Below are 23,291 nucleotides of genomic sequence, written 5' to 3' on the forward strand. Positions count from 1 at the left end.
GGGGCCTGGTTAAAGGCTAAGAGTGCCTTGTTTTTCAGAAGCCTTTGCAGACCAACATGTTTCGAAATTGATCACGCAATTTGTTTCATCGCTTGAATGAATGACACAAATGAATCCACAGTTTCAAAAGCATCGCCGCCGACAATAAGGCTGCTGTTGTCATTTGTTATACTGTGCAGGACTGCCACTTTACCTGTCAGATCCAGATACTCAGATTACAGATCAGTCTTTTGGGGGTAGCCTTTCTGCCATCTGCCCGACATGACCCACCCATCGCAAGCATCCCATCTAAACAAATTTCGATATTTATAACTAATCAAAATTAAATAAATCTCCCTTTCACTGTTACTTTATAAAACCCATACAAACACGCGGTTTATCTGTCACATAATACTATTATATAGATATACCAAAATGACAAATGTTCAATAGTTTTCCTTTATAATATGTACATAGTATGTACCTACGGATATATGCCCACTCTGTGATAGGAAAGTAAAGTTTTAAACCCTTTTCAACCCTTCCGGTGACGCCTGTCATTTTACATTATCATTCTCGATTACAAAAAGTCGAGTACGCCTCGGATGGGTTACAAAGAATCAATACGGCCCCCATCGAATGAACCGTATATTATGTATTTCGTATAATTTTTCAAAGCAGATACACAATTTATCGCTATTCGTGTATTTTGCTTTATTAATGAGAATAGTGATTACCATAGACTATAGATACATCTAGACGCCACCCGTTGCATTGCTAATTGAAGTTGCGTGCCGTGCGTTTGGTGCCAAAGTGCTCGTACTAGACGCTCAGAATTAAAATATAATTTTCTATTTTTTTACGTTATATAGTATTTTTAAGCGGTCAAAATGCAACCATTAGGTAAAAATATCCATAATTTAAGTTATTTTAAAGAAACATTAGGTCACTGATATTAAAATATATAATAATATGCAAATAAATTATCACGAACATGTATCAACTTACCTATGAAACGTAATACCATCTTCTTGCTTATCAGTACGGCTACCATATTTTAATACAACAAACAGAACCATTTTTCCTACTTAATTAACTAAAAATATTTACCACTGACTTTATGTTTAACACAAAAAATAGCAATTTAGCAACACGAGCTCGCAGGCTATCGACGCTACGTGAAGCGATTCACCACGATTTGCCAGCGATACTTTTGGAAACTAACTTACACAATATATGTAGACCTTTTATCTTACTCTAGCGCGTGTCGCAGAGATTATAAGGGTGCCGAATACTTTCTCACTCGCACTCATGCATCGTTTTTGTTCAGGCCTTGGTGATTACTTAAATTAATAACAGGTGTATAGATCAATCCATTTCTTTTTGGAACAATCTTGTGCTGATCTTGTTGCTTTAGTCATTGTCAACTAAGTCGCCTTATTAATGATGTTACCACCTCTGAAAGGTATGCACATCTCATACCTTTATATAGCATGTTTCAACGGTTGCATGTAAATTGTACGTAAAACATTTCACCGTAGCACAGTTCGTCGTGAGCTTTTCTATCGGAAAAAGATGACCGTATACTATACGGTCTCCAATTTTTTATCAGATTCAATATAAAAATCAATTCAATTTTCATAGTTAATTTTGGCAAAATTCATGAATTGAAGAATGAAAACCTAACCTAGCCTAACAAATGTAAAAATCCAGTATATCGGCTATTTTCAAGATGTGTGTGTTGTTGGCTTCCTGTAAAGTGTAAACCGACAAGACCCGTGTTTTATTTAGACATGAATTTTATGTCAGTACTATGCGATCCCAATGAGATTGGACGGTCGTTAATATACGGCCATATTATATTTCCGATAAAACATTTCACGGTGTAGTGTGATACGGCGAACTGCATAACGTACAAGTTTCCGGACACGTGTTTCAACAAGAACAAACCGTTATGTTTTTTGATAAACAGTAAAAGAACGAGAATTTTCGTGATTTTTTATTTATTGCAACACTAACTATTGTTAACACAGCAATTGTTTATAGTACACTCCCAAAACCACGGTTTAAGGGGGGACATGCTCAGCGTAGGTCAACATGGGGCTTTTATTGCATTTTCAAAGCATGCTCCTGGACATTCCTTAAACGTTGTAGATAAACTATTTATATAATTTTTAAGCCTTATTATCTTTCATATTTATATAAAACATTTGATGACTGCATAAAGTATTTTTATTACATAAAATAGTATTCTTTTAAACCTCTCGCTCTAATGTTTTAGAATATAGTCATATTTCAGTACATAGATGTGCAGTAGTGTTAAGATTTTTTACACTTATTAATTTTTAAACGCATTTATAAAATCATTTGTATAATTTATGTTCACATTATTATAGTGAAATATTTACGATAAAAAATTATATTTATAATCTCTGTGATCCCAAATTTGACAAGAATTAGGCTTTTTATTATTCAAAAAATGGGCAAAATTAACACATTTGAAGATAATTCTAAAGATACTAATTATATGCTATGTCTTTGACCATTCTTCAAGTGTGATTAACATCCTACGAATAATGATTGCTTTATAATAATTATTGACCTAAGAATAAGGTAGTGTTTTTTTGAAATACGCCATTTCTTTTGGCATTCCCCAGTGGTTAAGCTACAACATACGGCCGTAGCCATAAATTGACAAACTAAAACTGAAGTAGGGAGTAAGATCATGTTAATGCGCGTGTTTGACTTCACTCTGTGGAAGCCCATATGATCTTATTAGGATCGGACATGGTCGAAAAATTGGGCTTCACGGCATGTTGTAGTGTTTAACAAAGAAACAAATTTTTAAAAAATCGGTGTGTTTACTTAAGTACGCGCATTAGAAGTTATACTTCTTTGGCGTAACAAAACTTGTGATAACCTAAATTCTTCGACTAACTCTTATTAATTATTTTGTTAAATTACACACTCAAGAAAAAAGCCGCTTAATAGAGTGCCGTTGGTTTATTCCTATACACTATATCTTATATTACTAAATTATATAATTATTTCTGGTTGTTTTATTTTTAAGGTGGCCGACAATAATAAATTCGTTGCCTAGCCAACGGAACAATAATTCTACTATCAAACTTGCGTTTGTATACAGCTGACTGATTCTCAGCTAACTTCATACTGTCGCGCACTTTCGTAACGGTGTGCGCGCGCAGCTCTCAATTTCACTCTCTACCAAACACCCCAAAATAAGTATACCAATAAAAAAATAAAACGTAATTAATCACCTATTCAATACATATATATATTTTATAAATGTACATGTATATTTGATGTAACTTAATTTTAAAACGTGCTTACTTATATTTAGTTATATTGTAAAGAAAAAATGATTACTTCCTTTTGTCTCCAACGTTATGATTTATTTTTTCGTCATCTATATCCGCCTTAATGGCACTCGACTTGTCATGCGTAAATGCGGTGATGATTTTCATGAGCAGCTCCGGTTTCTCCATCCCAACGCAGTGCCCTGTGTTGCGGATCAATACATCTTCGAAGTTTCCAGCTATTTTTATATATCTGAAAAAATAGTATGAAAAAATTATGTATGACTTAATTGGGTATCAAGTTAAAATAATTATTGTGACAAATCAGCGCTATTCCAAATGATATCCAAATGGCCTAAATCTCGAATTATAGATTATAATGAAAAATTTATAACTGTTTAACGGCCCACGTGCTCGTCGTAGGTCAAAATTGAGTTTTTATTGTATTTTCAAACCATGATCCTGGACACTCTTTAAACGTTGTAGATAATCTATTTATATAATTTTGAAGCCTTATTATCCTTTATAGTTAATTTAAACATTTGATGACTGCATAAAGTATTTTTGTTACATATAATAGTATTCTTTTAAACCTCTCGCTCTAATGTTTTAGAATATAGTCATATTTCGGTACATAACTGTGCAGTGGTGTTAAGATTTTTTACATTTATTAATTTTTAAACGCATTTATAAAACCATTAGTATAATTTATTACGAGATAATTTTTGTAAAATATTCACGATAAAAAATTATATTGATAATCTCTGTGATCCCAAATTTGACAAGAATTAGGCATTTTATTATTCAAAAAATCGGCAAGATTAACACATTTGAAGATGATTCTAAAGATACTTATTATAAGCTATGCCTTTGACCATTCAAGTATGATAAACATCTTATGAATAATGATTGCTTTATAATAATTATTGACCTAAGAATAAGGTAGTGTTTTTTTGAAATACGCCATTTCTTTTGGCATTCCCCAGTGGTTAAGCTACAACATATGGCCGTAGCCATAAATTGACAAACTATAATTAAAGTAGGGAGTAAAATGATATTGACGCGCGTGTTTGAACATGTACCGTTTAAAAAAAATAAAAAAAAATTCGGTTAGGTACTAATAAAAACTCAATTTTGACCTTCGACGAGCATGTCCCCCTTTAACCACTTTTATGTTATCAATATTCATGGAAAAATCTTTTTTGACCACCAAAGCGCAGCAGAAAATATAGCTTAATAATATCAAATGAGCTTTTCTTTCCATATTTTATAATATTTTCACTGTACATTCCAATTGTCGCAACTCTCAAATATCAAATTGTTCAAGAAGTGAAAAAACTGTGGGCATTGGATATTTTATAACTATTCTATTTATTTGTTATTTTATATAATATATTGTTATTTTATTACAAATTGAGAATTTTCTTTTATTAACACACCAGTGGCTTACGTTTAGAGGGTTACAGCATTTGACTCGAATATTTTTTGTCAAATTACAAATGTTTTTTTTTTTTGGGATTTATGATACTTGGCCAGTTCGTGTACGAGTATGCAATAAGTCTATTTCCATCGGTGAAAAGTGAGGGTTACGACAATTGGCCTGTACAGTGACGAATTATAATATTAACTGGCTGAATTGGCCGGCATTGCACGAGACACATTTTTCCAAATCAAAATAACTGTTGAACCCAGTCATATAATATGTCAAAATAAAAATAATTCTGCCAGCAGTAAGTCAAACAAAACAACGCCAAGTTAAAATCGAATCCAAAATAAGCAAACTTGATTATTTGGCGGCAATTTTCAAAATTAGAAGGAACAAACAAACATATTCTGAATTTTATATTATATAATAATGAGCATCCTTTATTGGACATAGAGAGATGCTCCTACAATATAATTTTTTCAATAAGAATTCTCATTCTTTTGGTATCGCCTTCTATCGAAGGTTGGCTTTTAGCTTGTGATACACATCATTTTCCTCGACCAGTCGTATTTGATTCCAAAGTCACTGAACATTTTAACTACTTGCGGAATTTTCGTAGCCAAAAGAATCTGCTTGTATCTACACTTCTATGACTCTCTACCTACCCTTGCATTATGTTAGAGTAAATTATACTTTTCATTGCGGAAAATATAGCCTAAGTATGCAGCTTTTCTATACTTGATAGAAGCTTTATACCCCGTTTACACGCGCATGGATTTACTGTTGACAGTAAGAAAATGTATGGGTAAACATATATTTTATCCTGCAGTTGGCAAGATTACTGCATGAATCAAAGAAGTTTGGAATTTTCATGTGACAGTAAATTTTTTTCGATCTGCGCCTGCGCAGTAGAACGATAATGGCGAATCTGCCGTCAAAAAAACGACTTTTCAGGTTGACCGATTTTCAGTAGCTGTCAAATAGTACGAAATAGTACCATAAAATGAGAACATTGCGTCTCGTTCTCTCTTAAAGAATGAATTGGAGGGACAGTCAGCATTTTTACGTGTAAACAGTTATTGTCACGATAGTTTAAAATAAGCACTATTGCCGACAGTAAATCCATGTACGTGTACAGGCGTTATTAAGCTATCTTGTCTTTTTTGTTTTCCCTAAAACCTCTTCATTGGTAGAATGATCAGTCTAAGACAGGGGTTCACAAAGTGTATCCCGCGTGACTTTTTGATGTGTCCCGCAAGATTTATGTTAAATCTGTATTAATTTTACCATTTTTCAAAGTTCCCTTTTTATGTAACCCGGACACTGTTCCCGTAAATATGCGGTTTGAATATATAGATTTGCAAGAGAACGTGAAAGCAAAAGCACCTTATCGTGATAAGAATTTAATTGAATTCCATGTAGTTAAACATGCTCATCAAATGGTTTCTTTATTTGGAAGTACCTATATTTGTGTCGCTAGATTTCAAAATCAGCCAAGTCCATAATAGATGAATAGGAGAAAAACAGGTTTTTGTTTTCTCAAATACACAGTCACAAGGGTGAGAGTTTATATTATTTCGAGTATAGAACATTGAAAATTAATAAATTCCACACTTTGATAATGCAGAAATGTTAGAAAGCAATAGTTCTTCAGCAATTCACAAAAAAGTCAAAAATACCTAAAGGTGGACTTGGCTGATTTTGAAATATAGCGAGACATTTGTGAAAAGACATTTTCTACAATAATATTTAAACGAATAAATCACAAGATTTAAGAGCGTGACATTCTTATGTCTTCTGAAATGTTTGTTACTTTATAACTAAAAAATAATATTCAAACCACAAAAGCCGGTCACCAATATTAAGAGCATACATAAGTGAAACGGCAAATAATTTTCAACAGTAGATGGAACGAAATTTCGCAGTCGTCGCCAATCGGAGACTGACAGTTGGGGTGTGAGCAAGTCAATTTGTTTTGTGATGGTGTCATATGAAAACATTCTTAAATCGTGTAAAGATGACTAAAAAACTTTACGTATGTACTTAAAAAAGAAAACATGTCAATGAATATACTATTATTATTACGAATATAATAATAAACATAACATTAAAAGGACGCATGTTGATTTTTTATGACAAATTATATTCCGTTAGGCTCGCGTCATTTGCACAATCCGCGCATCGCCTAGTCACGATCTTTTTAGACCATGCCTCAGCTAAAGTATAGCCTTAACGAAATTTGAGAAACGCTTCAGTCGCATGACTATTAGTAATAATTTATTTCGTCGTAATTAGGTCGGGTGCAGATGTCTAAATTAGTAAATCACATAGGTCAGAATTCGATCGATCCAATAGGTATGTTTGTGAGGTGTTTCCGAATTATTTATATACTTAATATTTTTCTTTGGCTGTGGTCTTTAAATATAATATAATATACGTTACAATACTATTGTTATTACCCTCCCAGTTTCCTATCATAATCCCACGGATCCCTTGTGGCTTTTCTATATGTCTCAGCGTGACTCCAGTTCATACTGCTGTAAATTTTCTGCAAATTGACGTACGGCACGATCACATCTAATTGCCCGCTATAAAGATAAAAACACATTACATATTATAATAATAATATTAATAATATATATCATCAATAACAAATATCAATGGCGAAGGGTGGAGGTTGGCTGTTAAGATTCGACACAAATAGTGCACAGTAAACTTTCTCAATCATACGTATTTATTTTCATTGAACAGAGACTACAATGCGTTAAGAGCATACTTCAGTGTAACGGCAAATAATTTTCAACTATTTTCTTCTTCTTTTGCCATATCCGCCCCTTAACTGGATCATATGGACACCACGCGCGCCTCCAAGAATACCTGTCGTTCGCCAGTCTTCTTGCTTCGTTCTAGGTCAAACCAGCATCCCGTAACTCCGCCGTATACACTCTGTAGATTGTATTTAGCGGCCTTCCAGGACACCGGAATCCGGTCGGCTTGAAGAACAGGCAAGCCAGGTTGAAGTTCTTTTCTGGCATCCGCAGCACGTGGCCGAGCCAGGCCCAACGTCGCCTCTTCACTTTCAGCGTGATGAGAGGCTGCTTGGTGCGTTCTCTTATCTCCTCGTTGCTCCTATAGTCATACCACCGCACACCCAGTATTCGTCGCAATCATCTGTTTTCGAAGCTCAGTATACGGTTGCTCTGAGCCTTCGTAAGGTGCCGTAAAGCAGCACCGTCTGAATGCAAGCGTCGAATAGGCGGCATTTGGTTTTGACCGAGTACAATCGTGAGTCTTAGACATTCCGCATCGAGTTGAATGTTTCTCCAGCCATTCCCATTCGGATAGCGAGCTCTTTCTGCAAAATACCATCTCCCGTGATGTGTACCCCCAGGTGCGACGAAATTTCGCGAGTCGCTGCCAATCGGAGAGCAAAAGTCGAGCTGTGAGCACGTCAATTTATTTTGTGATGGCGGCGGGGGAATTAATTCTTAAATCGTGTAAAGATGACTAAAAAACATTACCCATTTACTTGAAAAAGAAAACATGTCAATGAATATATTACTATTATTACTAATAGAACAATAAACATATCATTAAATGGACGCATGTTGAATTTTATGACAAATTATGTTTTGTTCTGCATGCGTCGTTTGCACAATCTTCGCATCGCGTAGTCACGATCGTTTTAGACCGTGCCCCAGCTGAAGTATAGCCTTAAGAAAGCAGACACGATTACTTTTTCGAAAATGAAATTAATGATATTTTTTTATTATTTTATACAGTATCGCCTATCAATGTTTCAGTTTTAGACCGTACCCCAGCTGAAGTATAGTCTTAATTGTGTAGGTTAGTTTTTAAAATTCAATGAAACCCCTGAAACCAAGCCATAATAGATAACAGTAAAAAACTATGCATCTATCTATAAAATATCTAAAATTATGCCATTCAATCATACATAATTTTGGATACTTTATAGATAAAAAAATATTTTCTTTCTTTATTATGGTTTGGCATATGCAGGGCTTAATGAATAGATGTTAACGTTTTTAATTTTATGAACTAACCAACACCATTTCTAATATGTATTTATAATTTAATGAAAACAAATAAGTAGGTATGTATATTTTTGACGGATCGCCTATAACAGTGGTCGGCAAACCGCGGTTCGCGAACCACATGCGGCTCTTTGGCCCCTTGAGTGCGGCTCTGCCTCTTCCCTCTGCCCTATTTGACATGGCTACAAAGAAGAAGCAAATAAAGACGGAAGACGAAAGCCGTGAATTTAAAATGGAATGGACCAAGACTTTCGCATTTATTCAAAACTTAAATGGCCTGCTTACCGACCTGTATCATTTGTCGGGAAAAATTGGCAAGTAACAAGAAGTCAAATTTGGAGAGACACTTTACAACTAAACACACCCTGTCACGCCATTTAGCACTAAATGTCCTGTTGGTGATGCAAGAAAGAAAGCAGTTGAGGAACTTTAGAAAAGCAATAAAAATCAAGTTCCGTATTTAATTACTGAATACAATCTTCTTACAATGTTAATAACATTGCAAGTTTTGTGGTTAGTAAAGAGATTTCTAAGAGAGGAAATCAAGAGTAAATTGATGTGTCGTCTTATTGATGACAACCTGGAATCGTGCTTAAAATTTAAAAAACAACAACATGCAAACTTGACTTCCCAAACTTTCCAAAGAGATGCAAGGCAAATTTGTCAGTCATTGTCATGATTTAATTTTATGGATACCATACTTACAATTTAATTTTTATCGATAAATAAGATCATTATTGCGTATGATATCAAGTTTTATTAAGTTAATAAACAGTGTACCTACATATTATATAATTTATGTTTAAAAAATTTGGCTCTCAAAAGAAATCGAAATCGCTGTACTTTTGATATTTGGCTCTGTTGACTTATGAGTTTGCCGACCACTGGCCTATAACATACCAAAACTCTTATGGTTTGGTTAGGCAAGGTTTAATGGACTTTTAAAAACTTACCAACAGTGTCTGCGCATTGTAGTCTTAGTTCAATGAAAACAAATACGTAAGACTGAGAATGCTTTGTGTGCACTATTTCTATCGGATCTTAGCTGCCTACTTCCACCCTTCGCCGCTGATAAATATTATATATTATTATATAAAGATCACTTGAAATCTGCAACGTATTTATGTCCTGCTCAAGAAGCTTTTTAGACAATTTTCCATATATCTAGATAGAGACTTGTTATTCTGTATCGGTGGCGAAGGGTGGGTGTAAGAGCCGAGCCACACCGGGCAACTAGTCTCTTCGGGCGATTTACTCGGGCGACTTGCCGGCGACCAGAGAGGCAGCCAATAATAATAATAATAATAATAATAATAATAATAATAATAATAATAATAATAATAATAATTAATGTACACCGAAACTATGCAAAAAATGCGGCGTGGCTGCCGGCGACTGGTCGCCTAGTGTGGCAGCGCTCAATACATAGCTATAATTATGTTTTCATACATCGCTACCGATCGCCCGACCAGAGAGACCAGAGAGACCCGAGAGACCGGGAGACCAGACCCAGCGCACGAACGAGATTTTACTAATCGCGCGACTTCATTGCTTGCGCGACTACTGGGCGACCAGGTGTGGCATGGTCCATATAACTGCATGCATCGGTCTGGTCTCGGCGACTGGTCTCGAGACCAGAGTCGCCCGGTGTGGCTCGGCTCTAAGACGGTATAGGTTATGGAGATCTGACATAAATATTGCACACTAAGCTTTGTCAGTCATACTATACTATATTAATTGTTTTCATTGCACTTAGAATACAAAATCATCCATATTTATTTGTTTTCAACTTTGTTATTGAACTTAGAATATAAATTGCAGGGTTTGCCATAATAGATAAAAAACACTACAAAATATCTAAAATGATAAATAATGTAATGGAAATCTTCTTATTATTACATATATTTTATGGTCTACCTATCGAGCTTCAATATTAGGACCATACCTAAATAAGATTTCATATAAATAAAAAGGATTTTAAGTTATACACATTTATATCTTTATAAAAATCGATGTTTTTTCAAATAAATATAAAAAAATATTAAAACTATGAATTTATCAAGAATCTCTTATGTACAGCATAGAAAACTTAATAAACTAAATTTTAATAATAAATATGACTATAAAATATATGTAATAATAAGATGGGGTCCTTTAACAAATTCACATTTTTTTCTTTGACTTGAAATAAAAAATATGTTTCTTTTTAAGTTTTCAGATACATACATAATTCGTCGTTGTTTCGTAAAAAGGGCGAATCAACCATTTTGGCGAAATCGAGATTTTAATGAAAATACAATATGTACCCCACTAGCTTTGTTGTGTAAAAACGGCGAATTTTTATCTCAACAGGAAAGTACTTAAAAACGATAATCGACTAAAATTAAATTAATTAAAATTACGAAATAAAAAGCAAATGTGACATATAAGGCATTTTAAAATATTATATAATAATACCTATTATAATGACAGTATTCTTTCTAAGCTTTATTATAAACTTGTTGTATATTTATAATCATCTACAGGTAAAAAACAAATAAATGTCAAAAGTTAAATATCCTCCTCCTGTAAAGTAGCATTTTGGTTAATTCGCCCTTTTTACAAAACACCGACGATTATTAATAATTAAGGTTGAAATTGTAAATTATCAAAAAAAAATGTCTCAAATTGCAAGCTTCGTATTTTTTCTCTAGGTTACTCTGGTATATAAAGAGAACACCGATAGAATGGGGAAGATATACAGGATATTAATAGACGCACACAATTACAAATGAAATTATAACACTCTTTAACGTACTTGTATAACATAACTGGATATTCTTCCAACAGTTTCTCCAAGATATGCTTGATCCCCTTCATAAAGTCTTCTTTTAAAAAATCTTTGGCTTTATAGTTTATCCAATAGTATGATTTAGTCACCCCAATGTGCAATGCATCTCTGATGTCACCCCGGTCAATGAATTCGATATAGGACGGTTCGGTGTAACAGGGCTCGTCGGTTATGTAATTATATAGAGACCTGATTCTTCCATCAACTGTCACGTACATGAGCAAGTCTCGATGACGCTGAAATTTAATATAATATACAAACAATCAGTTAAGCCCAGTTCATTTTTTTTTAGTATTTAGTCGAGTGGCGAGTGATTTACTTACCACTAAATGTGTTAGTAACTGAAAAGTGTCCGAATACAGTACATTATTGAGTGACGTATCAATTTGAACACCTACAACGTAAAATAATCTATATATAAAATAAATGTTTGTTTATCTGTCTGTCCCGTATGCGTTCCTATACCATTAATCCGATTGCGATGAAACCACAGAACAGATAATAAATAGAATACCGATAGGCAATATTCAAAACGCCGCATGGTGAGGCAGGTTTTTTAATGTGTGAGTGTCCTACGAAAATGAAGCACGCATTATGCACGTGCAATAGTGTGTGTAATACACCAACATTAAATGAGCGTAAATGCATAAACCGAGAGCAGTTTTTAGTATTCCACGTAAAACGTATTCTTAACCTGCTATCGCCTTACCCGTTGTGTATTTCAGTTCCCATTATTTCTGAGTTCCCTGGATGAAACTTTGATGAGTTGTTACGTGCACACCCGCAAAGGTTTCTGAATTAGAATAACCATCTTCTTCATTCTATCTTCTTTTATTCTTTTTGTCCCTATACCATTCATCCGATTGCGATGAAACTTTCGTCAGTTGTTTTGCGTACACCCTCGACGGTTTCTCAATTAGTATAACCATCTTCTTCTTATATTCTATCTTCTATTCGTATGCGCTCGTATACCAAATTTGGAAAATCCACGCTTCTCACATGGACAGCTGTATGTGGCCTGCTCACGCGTTGGAAAAACCTTCTGATTTATTCGTGTATGCACCAGACGGAAAAATAAAACATATTGAGTATCCGAAAGCACTTCAATACACAGAATTAAAACGCAAATACTTTCTTTCTTTGAGTGGCATTGCAACGCATGCCGGGTACTCGCTAGTGGTTTTATAAAAATTGTAGGAAGACGAGCCAAAAGAAAAGAGAAAATTGATTACCTAATCGGAGAAATGCACTAGGAACTACAATAAAATTAATGTTCTTCTCAAGGAATTAAAAATAGAAAATTCCAAAGAATACTTTTCAACATTAAGAATGCCAGAGTTATTTGAATTTTCTTATAACTAAAATGCAGTCACAAATTTAATGAAGGTACTGATATACGTTTAAAGTCGGGAACTTATTAGCGAGCCGTAACTGTTGTAAATATTCACAGTCGACCGAGGGTACTTGATGGAATTTGAATTTAAATTCTAATGGATTCAAGTTTTGTACTACTTATTCCATTTGAGTCGTTTTTTTTGCGACCTGGGTTTCGCCTTTCTGCATCTTCAGGCACTATATTATGCACTAACCAAAAGGTCATTTTGATGTTGCTGTTTTACAGTATATACTACAGTACTGTCGCCATAATTATAAAGGAATGAAAAATTAATAATACTGTTGTTGTACTTTCAGTGTATTATGCTCTTCCTAACGTTTAGAGCTCGTATGAATTGAAGGATCAATTGTTATTTGAGTATAATTTATTATATAATTATTTACCTCACTAACAGCAGTCCAGTTACCACCATTTATTTCATCTTCAATAGCTTTTTCCAGAGCCTTCACCTCCACTGCCATATTGGCGTCAATGAATCCCAATTGGTATAAGAATTCGCTCACTGGATATATATTTAGTGGGTCAATCCAACCGTTCCCGATAGCCATGCCCTGTTTAAATAATGTAATGAAAATAATGTTTTAGTGTAGTACAAACTACCACCTATATCTAGACCAGACAAAATTTTGAAGAACTTAAAAATAACTAAAATACATCTAGTAAGATCAAGCTAGGCCCTGTAGGCAATAGAGAGAAAATGGCTGAATGTTTTTTAGATACACAATATTATGTGATTATAATTACTACGTTATTTATAAATCTAAACACCAATAGCACCGATTTTCAGTCCTGTGGGTCTATTCTATGCTTATCGACCGCTAAAGTGATAAAGTGAAAAATATTATCACACTTAGGGTAGGTTTGTATCAAAATATTAGCACTTATTGTAACAATTACACGAAGCCGGTTTTTATTGTTGCAATAAGTGCTATATTTTAACAGCACCTATCTTGCTGCTGTTAAAATATCGCACTTATTGCAACAATAAAAACCGGCTTCGTGTAATTGTTACAATAAGTGCTAATATTTTGATACAAACCTACCCTAAGTTTGATACTATTTATCAATTTAGTGTTCGATAAGTATAGAATAGACCCACTGAAGGACATCAGCGCATCTATTCTCTACAAAAGACAGCTATCGGTAGTAACCGAGGGTAGATTAGCATGTATTCGTATTCCAGTGGCGAAGGGTGGAGGTAGGCTGATAAGATCTGCCATACATAGTGCACATTAAACTTTGTAGGTCACACATGTTTGTTTTTATTGAACTAAGATTACAATTTATAGATGATGTTGTTTAGTTTTTAAAAATCAATTAAACCCTACATAAACCATACTATAATAGTTTTGGTATATCTTAGGCATAAAGCCCATTGACGCAGCGAGTGCGACGCTCGCGCAAAATTTCTACAAGTGGCGCGTAAATCATCAAAAATACAACGTAATCAAATACGCCAGCGCCCACTGGACTTAACGATGCCTTGCGCGCCGCCTGCCGCATGAGTCACCGTTTTTCGCTTCTCGGCGATGCGATTTAATGAAAATACAAATAAGTCCATTCATTGAACACGGCTACCAAAATTACGCTGCTTGAGGCGTCGTCGATCGACGGGCCAAAAGCAATTATTTAATAACAGAGAACCCATTGTTTTATTTTATTCCGTGTCATTATATTTCGCTGGTTGAATAATGTCGTCGTAAATATTTATTACAAGCCAGAAATAATATAATATTTTTATTGCTTTGTTATGAGAGACGCTGTAAAAATAATTGTTTTGTGCTGCTTGGGCCGCTTATTACATAGGTGAAGGGTAATGCGCGGCGAAAGACGTGTGATTATGGTTATGAATACGCCGACTTCGCCCGCTCGACGCGTTCTGTGGGCACCATCGCTTAGGCGATACAACAAAATTGTGCACACGTTTTCATTCATAATTATTTATTTTCGTTAGATTAAGAATACAATATATTACACATATTGTTGGTGATTTTTTTTAAATTCATTAAGCCCTGCCTAAACTAAACTATAATTGATAAAAATATTATTCCATCCATAAAATATCCAAAGTTATGTATGATTTAATTGCATAATTTTAGATATTTTATAGATAGACAAGTATTTTTTTGACTATTAGACGTTAGAGATATTTTGACTTGGATTTCACAGGGTTTAATTGAATTTTGAAAACTAACCAGCATCATCTCTAAATTGTAGTATTATTTCAATGAAAACAAATACGTATGACTGACAAAATTTAATGTGCACTATTTATGGTGGATGTTAACAGCCTGCCTCCACCCTTCGCCACTGTCGTATTCAGGTGTTATAATTGTTATAATTGTTACAATAAGTTAAACAAATAAACAATTTTAAAAACAAATTAAAAAAAAAATAGTCAAAACTGGTCGCTCGCTCTAATTTATAGCACAGCCAAGAGAGGTGATGTTAGAACATAGCACTTGATGTACCAATTACAACTAACTTATTGTAAAAATTATAATACTTCGATACAAAATATATAAAATTACCCTTGGCCGATAGCAGTCTTGTGTATAGAATTAGTGCGCTGAAAGTAATTGATAAATGTTGATAGAGGCTATACAAAATAATATGCGACGCGTTGCCGATTTCTTAATAAGTCCCGAATAACTTTATATATCGTCAATCTGATAATCAAATTATATGGATTGGGATACTTTCAAAAATTCATTGTAAGAACAGTCATCCGGGTGCTGACGATACATTCGTCACCTTACTATTAAAACCTCGTAAGTTTGTTTGAGAAGAGTGTCGAGGGGAAGAAAAAACGTAATAAAAACAATATTTTAAACACCTCTCTAATCGATGAACACTGGTTGTTAAATACGAGGTTTAATTCCATATTTGAAACCACGAGACTTAAGAGTTCTTAAAATTTGTCGACAGATCGACAGCATATTAGTCTAGCTAGAGAACCGAGGATTTGATATTATTAAAAATAATTTAAAACTTTATTTTTCCATAATATCGGACTTAAGAGGTCTTAATAGAAATGTAACGATATGTAGTCTTACTCTTAATCCACGTTCATTTAGGTGTTGTAAATGATTCAATATTATAATATAATAATAGTATATAAATATTCAGCCGGAACATCCTCTGACCTCTTTGAAATCACGTCAGGAGTCAAGCAAGGATGTGTACTTGCGCCCTTTCTTTTTATCATCATGATGGATTTCATAATGCGTAAGACGGTTTGCCCCGACAGTGGGATACGCCTACATCATGATGACACAAGCGATCTATGCGAAGAAAGACTGTGCGACTTGGAGTATGCAGACGACGCAGTCGTGTTTGACTCGACGATCGAGAGGTTGGAGGTGACCGTGAACAGGCTAGCCGCGAACTCGATGCGTGTAGGTCTTCATCTGAATGCCGCTAAGACCAAATCCATGTGCAGTGCTGCTTGCATCGACGCCGACACTCCTCTGCGGGTTTCTGGTCTGCCCGTCGAGCTGGTGTCCAGATTCAAGTACTTGGGTGCCACGGTTGCCGATGATGGTGGTATTTCTAGTGAGCTTGGAATCCGCATGGGTGTGGCGGGCTCTGCGTTCAACCAACTTGGAGTCGCATGGAGGTCAAGGCTGTATTCTGTGAGGACCAAATGTCGTTTGTTTAACGCGTGCGTGCTACCTGTGCTCCTGTATGGCTGTGAGACATGGCATCTTACTAAGCTTCAAGAGTCACGGCTTTTGAGCTTTGAGAATCGATGTCTCAGCAGAATCTTAGGGGTACATTGGTACGACCGCGTTACAAATATCCGAGTTCGTGAGCAGACACAACAGCCTTCGGTGATTGAAGTTATCACGAAGAGACGATTCACGTGGCTGGGACATGTATTCCGGATGCCGCCAAAGAGTGCGGCACTTCGTACCCTTGTGGCACAGCCTCAAGGGTTCCGTCGCCGTGGCCGGCCCTCCCTCACCCTGCAGCGATGCTACAAAAGCGACCTACGTGCTGCAGGTCTGACATGGCGGGAGGCACAGGAGTTGGCGATGGACCGAGGGAAGTGGCGCCAACTTGTGCTTGCCCTATGCCCCAATGTTGGGACGTGACAGGGTGAAAGAAGAAGAAGAAGAAGAAGATATAAATATTATTTAGTAATGTCTTTTAAATGAAAAATTCTATTCACATGTATGTCGTGTACCCATATTATTACAATGGTTTGTATAAATAAAATTTATATTATAGCAGGCATAACTTCAAAAAGAATCCCATAGATGGCACGGCCCATTGACTAAACATCGCAAGCGCTGTGTAAATGGATTAGGATTTAACTCTGTGTTGACTCCGAAATTGATATCTCTCACGGTCAGTCAGTTTTGTCTGATTAGCTCTGACGCTTTTGATCATACAGGACCCCTATTTTGAGACTAAGGACCTTACACTATCGAGATTCATTTCTAGTGATACGTGTGGTATCTATCTGAACTGAATTAATCCTTTGCCCTTTGGCAATTTCATCTGTTAATTGGTCGAGTGCGTCATCTTATCTTGTTAATATATTTTCGTGCACCGTTTGAAGTATTCACTGTTATTAATGATAAATCCCTGTGAAGTCAGAATAAATACTATAACCGGAAGTGTCTTCTATTTTATAACTAAAACATACTATAACTGGCAACCAACGTAGGCCCAAAGTGTTTCTAAGTTATAAAAAAAATAAACATCATTATAATCTTTTGTTATAAACAGATCCTAAACTGAATAAATTTCACATTATTTATATTGATGACGTATTAAGTGGTGGCATACCTTTAGATTGATTTTTATGTTGGCCGTCCGATTTCTGGTGTGGATCTCATACGCCAATGATGGAATATGCTTCCCAGCATATGACTGACCTGTGAGGAAAAGTCGAACCGGTTGGAGTTCAGGGAAAATCTGCATGAACTGCACCAGAAACTCATAAAGATTCTTAGTTATCTGAAACGTATAAATAACATTATTATATTTAATATGACAATGAGATATTCTTTTTATCTTCTTATCCTTATATACGTATTGATACCAAATATCATAATGCCTAAATCCCCCATCAAAAATCCTCCAATCGACAGAGTTGGGAATATAATGGACCAGGAAGCACAGAGAAACAATCAAAAAGAAAGTTACCGTTATCTGTTTTCTGGGCGGACGAAGAATCGGGGGTAGGTACGAGCAGTCGGTAACCTACCCCGAGCCTTGAACGTCGCCTCTAAATACAATTTGCCACCTTTTCGCGCCAAATCGTGCGTTTACAAATGTTGTTAATAATTAATTGTTACTTGTCAAGCGAAATATACTTAAATATTATACTTAATGTCCCAGGACGGCGATTCCTGAATGAAGCAGTGCAAAACACGTCACCGAACCGCTTCAACTGAAGCTCGTAAAATTTTTAGTTTTACAGGAGATATTTTGTGTACAGAGCTTCGAGTGAAACGGATAAACGGCATATAAGTGCGAGTGAGAAAGCATTCAACATGCTTATACCTCATGTCCATGCGTTAGAGTAAGATAGAAAGTAAACATATCAAGACGGTACTATTGTCAATGTCATGGAAATTAAATAACATTTTTATCCATTTTGGTAATGACTTCATATTTAATCAGTACTTACCGTTAAATCAAATCATTCATTGTTGAAGTACGTAACTAATTAATCTTTAAACACGCTAGTTACGTCTCCAATATAACAATATTACAACAAGATTACAACACGGAATTTCCGTTGTATTTCAAAATCACAATAAATACATCCTTAAATGAGAATTGAAACACGAAATAATAATTTTAGCGGTAATATGTGGTAATAAGTGGTAAATTTAAAACAATAGATCAACAGCTTTCTCCAATATTACGTACGATACGAAATCTGACGTTTATTATGTCAAACGGAGAGTTGCGAGCGCCCCTACCGTGAAAGCATGTGTACTACCAAAGCCTGGCCTAGTGACACCCAGCGGTTGACTTTTAATATGCTACAGTTGAAGCAAGTTGTGTAAAGTTTGCGCAACTGGTCACTTGTGCTTCAGTCGTGAATCGGCCTCCTGGATCCGTGTTTTTAATAAGTGGAAAAGTATAAATCAACACCCTACGTAAACCCCTACCTAACAGTATTAATTAAACTCACTTTTTCCAACCATGTCCGATCCTAATATCTAAGATCATGGGCCTCCACAGGTTGGAGGTTTGTATTAACAGATTTTGTTTTTACGATAGAGTATCAGTCACTTGCTCAACCTATTAGGTCCATACTCTGACTCATATACAAACTGAAAAACAATATTTGTACTTGCCAGACCCAGGATTCGAACCTGGGACCCACAACACTATAGGCCGACGCTTAAATGTGATTATTATAATTAATTTGAAAGGAAGTTATACCTGCTTATGTTTAAAACTTTAGTTGGTTGCAACTTCGGACTAAACATTCATTTTCAAAACAATCCAATAATAACACTATATAATTAAATAGTTGATATCTAAACCACGAAAATTAATTCTCCATTATTTGAATGTTGTGTCAGAGAAGAGTGGGGGTGTTCTCGGAGACAACTGATGTATTACCACCCTTGCAGTGGCGAGGGTTGAAGGTAAGCTATTAACAACCGACATAAATAGTGCACACTAAACTTTGTCAGTCGTACGTATTTATTTTCATTGAACTAAAACTAAAATTTGTATATAGTGCTGGCTAGTTTTTAAAAATCAATTAAACCCTGCCTAGCCAAACCATAATAGCTTAGGTATGCTATGGGTGATACAGCAAAAATAGTGCACACATTTTCAGTAATACTTATTTGTTTTCGTTGAATTAAGAATATGTACATATTCAGCCCTGCCTTACCAAACCATAAGACATAAAAAATAGTATTTAATTGATAATTTATTAATAATTTTAATAGTTTATAGTTAGACAACTATTTTTTTTACTATTAACTATTATGTCTTGGTTACGCAGTGATTAATTATATTTTTTAAACTTACCAACACTATCTGCATATTGTAGACTTAGTTCAATGAAAACAAATACGTATGACTGACAAAGTTTAGTCTGCACTATTTATGTCGGATCTTAACAGTCTACCTCCACCCTTCGCCAGCGCTCCCTTGTACATGACGGTGGCGCAGAAACGTTATATTAATAATGACTCTATTTATTTTTATTATTCATTATACATTATAACATAAAGAACTGAGATCTCATCGGGAATTAAATTGGAAATACCCAGTATGAGAATCAAGTCCTTGCGCATTTGACTCCGTATGTCATATCATTTCTCTTCGACTTTCTTATTTTATTAGTTGTTATTTGTAATTAAGTCATTTTTATATTTTGTGGTATTTATTATGTAGTATGGCGCAATATGTTCGTACGCGTAAATGTAGTACCCAAAAGTGACGTTAGAGCTCTTAGAGCGGTAGTTACGTCTCAATTATTTAATTATTCATTTACAACAAATAATATGAATTACGTTATAACATAGATATTTGTACAACTGTTTATTACATCCGTTTGATTTCTTGAATACCCTAAGTCATTATCAGTAAAACTGAAGCCGGCTCCGATAGGATTGTCAATGAACAGCATGGACTGGTACTTATGCCAAGAAAATGGATTATCTGAAATGATAAAAAATAAATATTTTTTTAATAAAATTCCCAATAATAAATTAGGTACACAGGTATTGATTAGCAGCATGACCCAAAAACTATGTCTACGTATTTCATCAGTTCATCTTCCTCTTCACTTCAACTTTTTAACTCTCGTTTTAGTTTGCGCATGCTTTTGGTTGACTGTGTGGCACGCAACGCGACAAGAGCTGTCTTCACTTGTACAACAAATTAATAGTTTTCATTCTTTCACGAGAAGCAGTGATGTCATCTATGTATAATACTGTTTTTAATATATAGTATAGATATATATAAAAAAACTATACTTAATAGGTACACAGAACATCTTTCGTTTTGAATCCTTCAAACTTATACTATGCTTGGCTAAATTAGCGTCAAATTGTAGTGCGATATCCTTACACATTATTCGCAGACTCATTCAGTTGGCAACACTGACGCGATGTTGGACATGCATCTATTGATGGTGGAGCTACAAATGCACTAGTACTTTCATATCACGAAATCACTATCACGAAAAACGACCATTTTGAAAACGGTTTGAGACAAGCAATGCACACGCTACGCATGCACTGCTAGGCGTTCATCTATCGAAACATGTCATTGAATTGGATTATTCTCTATGTACCTATAGCTGGGTATAAAATCTTGTTATTATTTTTATAGCAACCTATTTTTTATTTAGAATATTTTGGACTGACTGTTTCTCCTTTTAAATAACAATATCTATTCTTGAAAAAGTCAGTTGAGAATTTGACCTCATAAATTTACAATAAATTTACAATTGCATATTATTCGACTTTGATATCAATTTACTGAACTTTTATTCTGCCAATCGTAAACTCCTCAGTTATTATGTAATTTCCTGGCTTACCTGTCAGCGCTCCATCCTTGTAATGAAACGGACCAACTCCTTGGAATAAACTGAACAGCGAAGATATCGTTGGTCCGCCTTGCAGCCATATCACCAGAGGAGCATCGCCCACCTGCCCCCCTTCCACAGGAAAGTACCAGAACCAAAGATTCGAGTTGTACTCTTTGTTGACAGTAATAAATCCTGCGTAACTCTTGAGGCCTAGCATGAGGGAAGAATTCACTTCCGCGAGACGTTTGCCAGCGTCAGCTGTCCCATTTTCAATGAAAGGAGACAAAAACAACGCACCATTTCCATCACATATAACTGTGTTTATATTACACGAAACACTTAGCACAATAAGTATTAGAATATTTAACATAGAACGATACATTTTATATTATTAATTTCTCACAATTAAATATTATCCCAGTACATCATATTATAACTACAGTTGTAGGTATAATAGATTCTATCAGAAAACAATATTATGAAGTCAATGTTGAATATAACCTATATCTACATATTATAAATATTTAAATATATAATATTTTACAATAATGATTTATTTAATGATGTCGGAATATTTCTAATAAATGCTTCTGCGTTATCTAGGCTTATCGCTCATTATTCATTCAAAGTTCATAATTACGTAATCACCTTTAATTTAAAAAATATTCACAGTGATAAATATAAACAACGTAGCTACTTAGTGTTTTCAAAAATTCCAGCAAAAATAAATATTTAACTTAGTTATGTTTTTTTATGAAATGCTGTTGGTGTTCTATGAAATGAGGTCACAAATATTTATATAAGGGTTTTCAATAGGGAAACAGTATCGTTGACAGTCGATTGAGGTCACTTTAAAAAAATACTGTGATTTTCTGACAGTAGTATTTCGGTATAATATAGTTCAACAACGTACTGGGTAGGTAGGTAGGTACTAAAAAAAATTTATCATCAAAACCATTCTTCAATTTTTATGGTATACCTAACGTGACCATTTATTTTTCCCCCAAACCGGGACACCTAAAAAAGGTAGATAGGTACTTATCCATTTTAGGCGCCTCACACTTTCATACAATACAATAATTGATAAGATAGTAATGTTTTCTCATGTCATATTAGGTTACCTATTTTATTTATTTATTTGAAGATTATCGGTAGGTATGTTTGAGTAGGCGCATACAACGCTTGAGTTCCTACGTATTTTTTAATATTACATATTATTTTATTTATTAATGAAAAGTACGCACAGGTATGAATACATGAAAATTTATCTGATGTTATATTTTTCCGAAGAACAAATTTAGTACCTACTTATGGTGTTGATTCAAAAAACAAATGAAATTCTTGGCAGGATTTTTTCGAAATTACTTTTATAATTAACATTGCTTAAAGGACATCTACTATCAACTGTGTTTTTTCACTCGTCTACAACGTATTCATAAGAAAGAAGACCCTTTCAACTGGTGCATTAGTTCTGGGCAGACATTAATATATATTCAATAATTATACGTAAATTTTTGTGATCCAAATTATTGGCGAAAAAGTGTTTGAACAACTCCACCCAACGACTTTCGATTGAAACATTCCCAGTGTTCCATTCAGACACTTTTTGCGGTGTAATGTAATTAGAAAAAAAGTGAATACCCATCAAATATTTCTGTATTTTGGTCACAAGTTTCTTTATTTTCAAAAACGGGACATTTTGGCGTCGCGACGCTGTGTTCGGGGACACTGGGACACGCCGCCTGAAAACGGGACTGTCCCGGT

At 34.8% G+C, this 23,291-nt stretch overlaps 2 protein-coding genes across 6 annotated transcripts in view; one reads left to right on the forward strand and one right to left on the reverse strand.

The window, feature by feature from the left end:
* Window positions 1-23,291, forward strand: part of LOC147071078 (uncharacterized) — a 330,820-nt gene that overhangs the window by 181,157 nt on the left and 126,372 nt on the right. The gene's annotated exons all lie outside the window — the stretch shown is intronic.
* LOC147071079 (venom serine carboxypeptidase-like) lies at window positions 1,988-22,064 on the reverse strand. 2 transcript variants are annotated; one of them, XM_085948023.1, is made up of 7 exons: window positions 21,537-22,064; window positions 20,541-20,653; window positions 17,801-17,971; window positions 13,387-13,554; window positions 11,575-11,843; window positions 7,182-7,310; window positions 1,988-3,549 (listed from the first exon to the last, which is right to left on the reverse strand). In XM_085948023.1, exons 1-7 carry the CDS (start codon window positions 21,907-21,909, stop codon window positions 3,363-3,365), a joined length of 1,410 nt encoding a protein of 469 aa, XP_085804149.1. In that variant the 5' UTR covers window positions 21,910-22,064; the 3' UTR covers window positions 1,988-3,362. The 2 variants fall into 2 exon arrangements, with proteins under 2 accessions (XP_085804149.1, XP_085804150.1); XM_085948024.1 differs by lacking the exon at window positions 13,387-13,554 and having other exon boundaries at window positions 21,537-22,046.

Source organism: Rhyacophila brunnea, unplaced genomic scaffold, assembly GCF_057557595.1.
Source record: "Rhyacophila brunnea isolate RB1 unplaced genomic scaffold, BYU_Rbru_1.0 scaffold_20, whole genome shotgun sequence".
In the NCBI taxonomy this organism is placed as follows: Eukaryota; Metazoa; Arthropoda; class Insecta; order Trichoptera; family Rhyacophilidae; genus Rhyacophila; species Rhyacophila brunnea.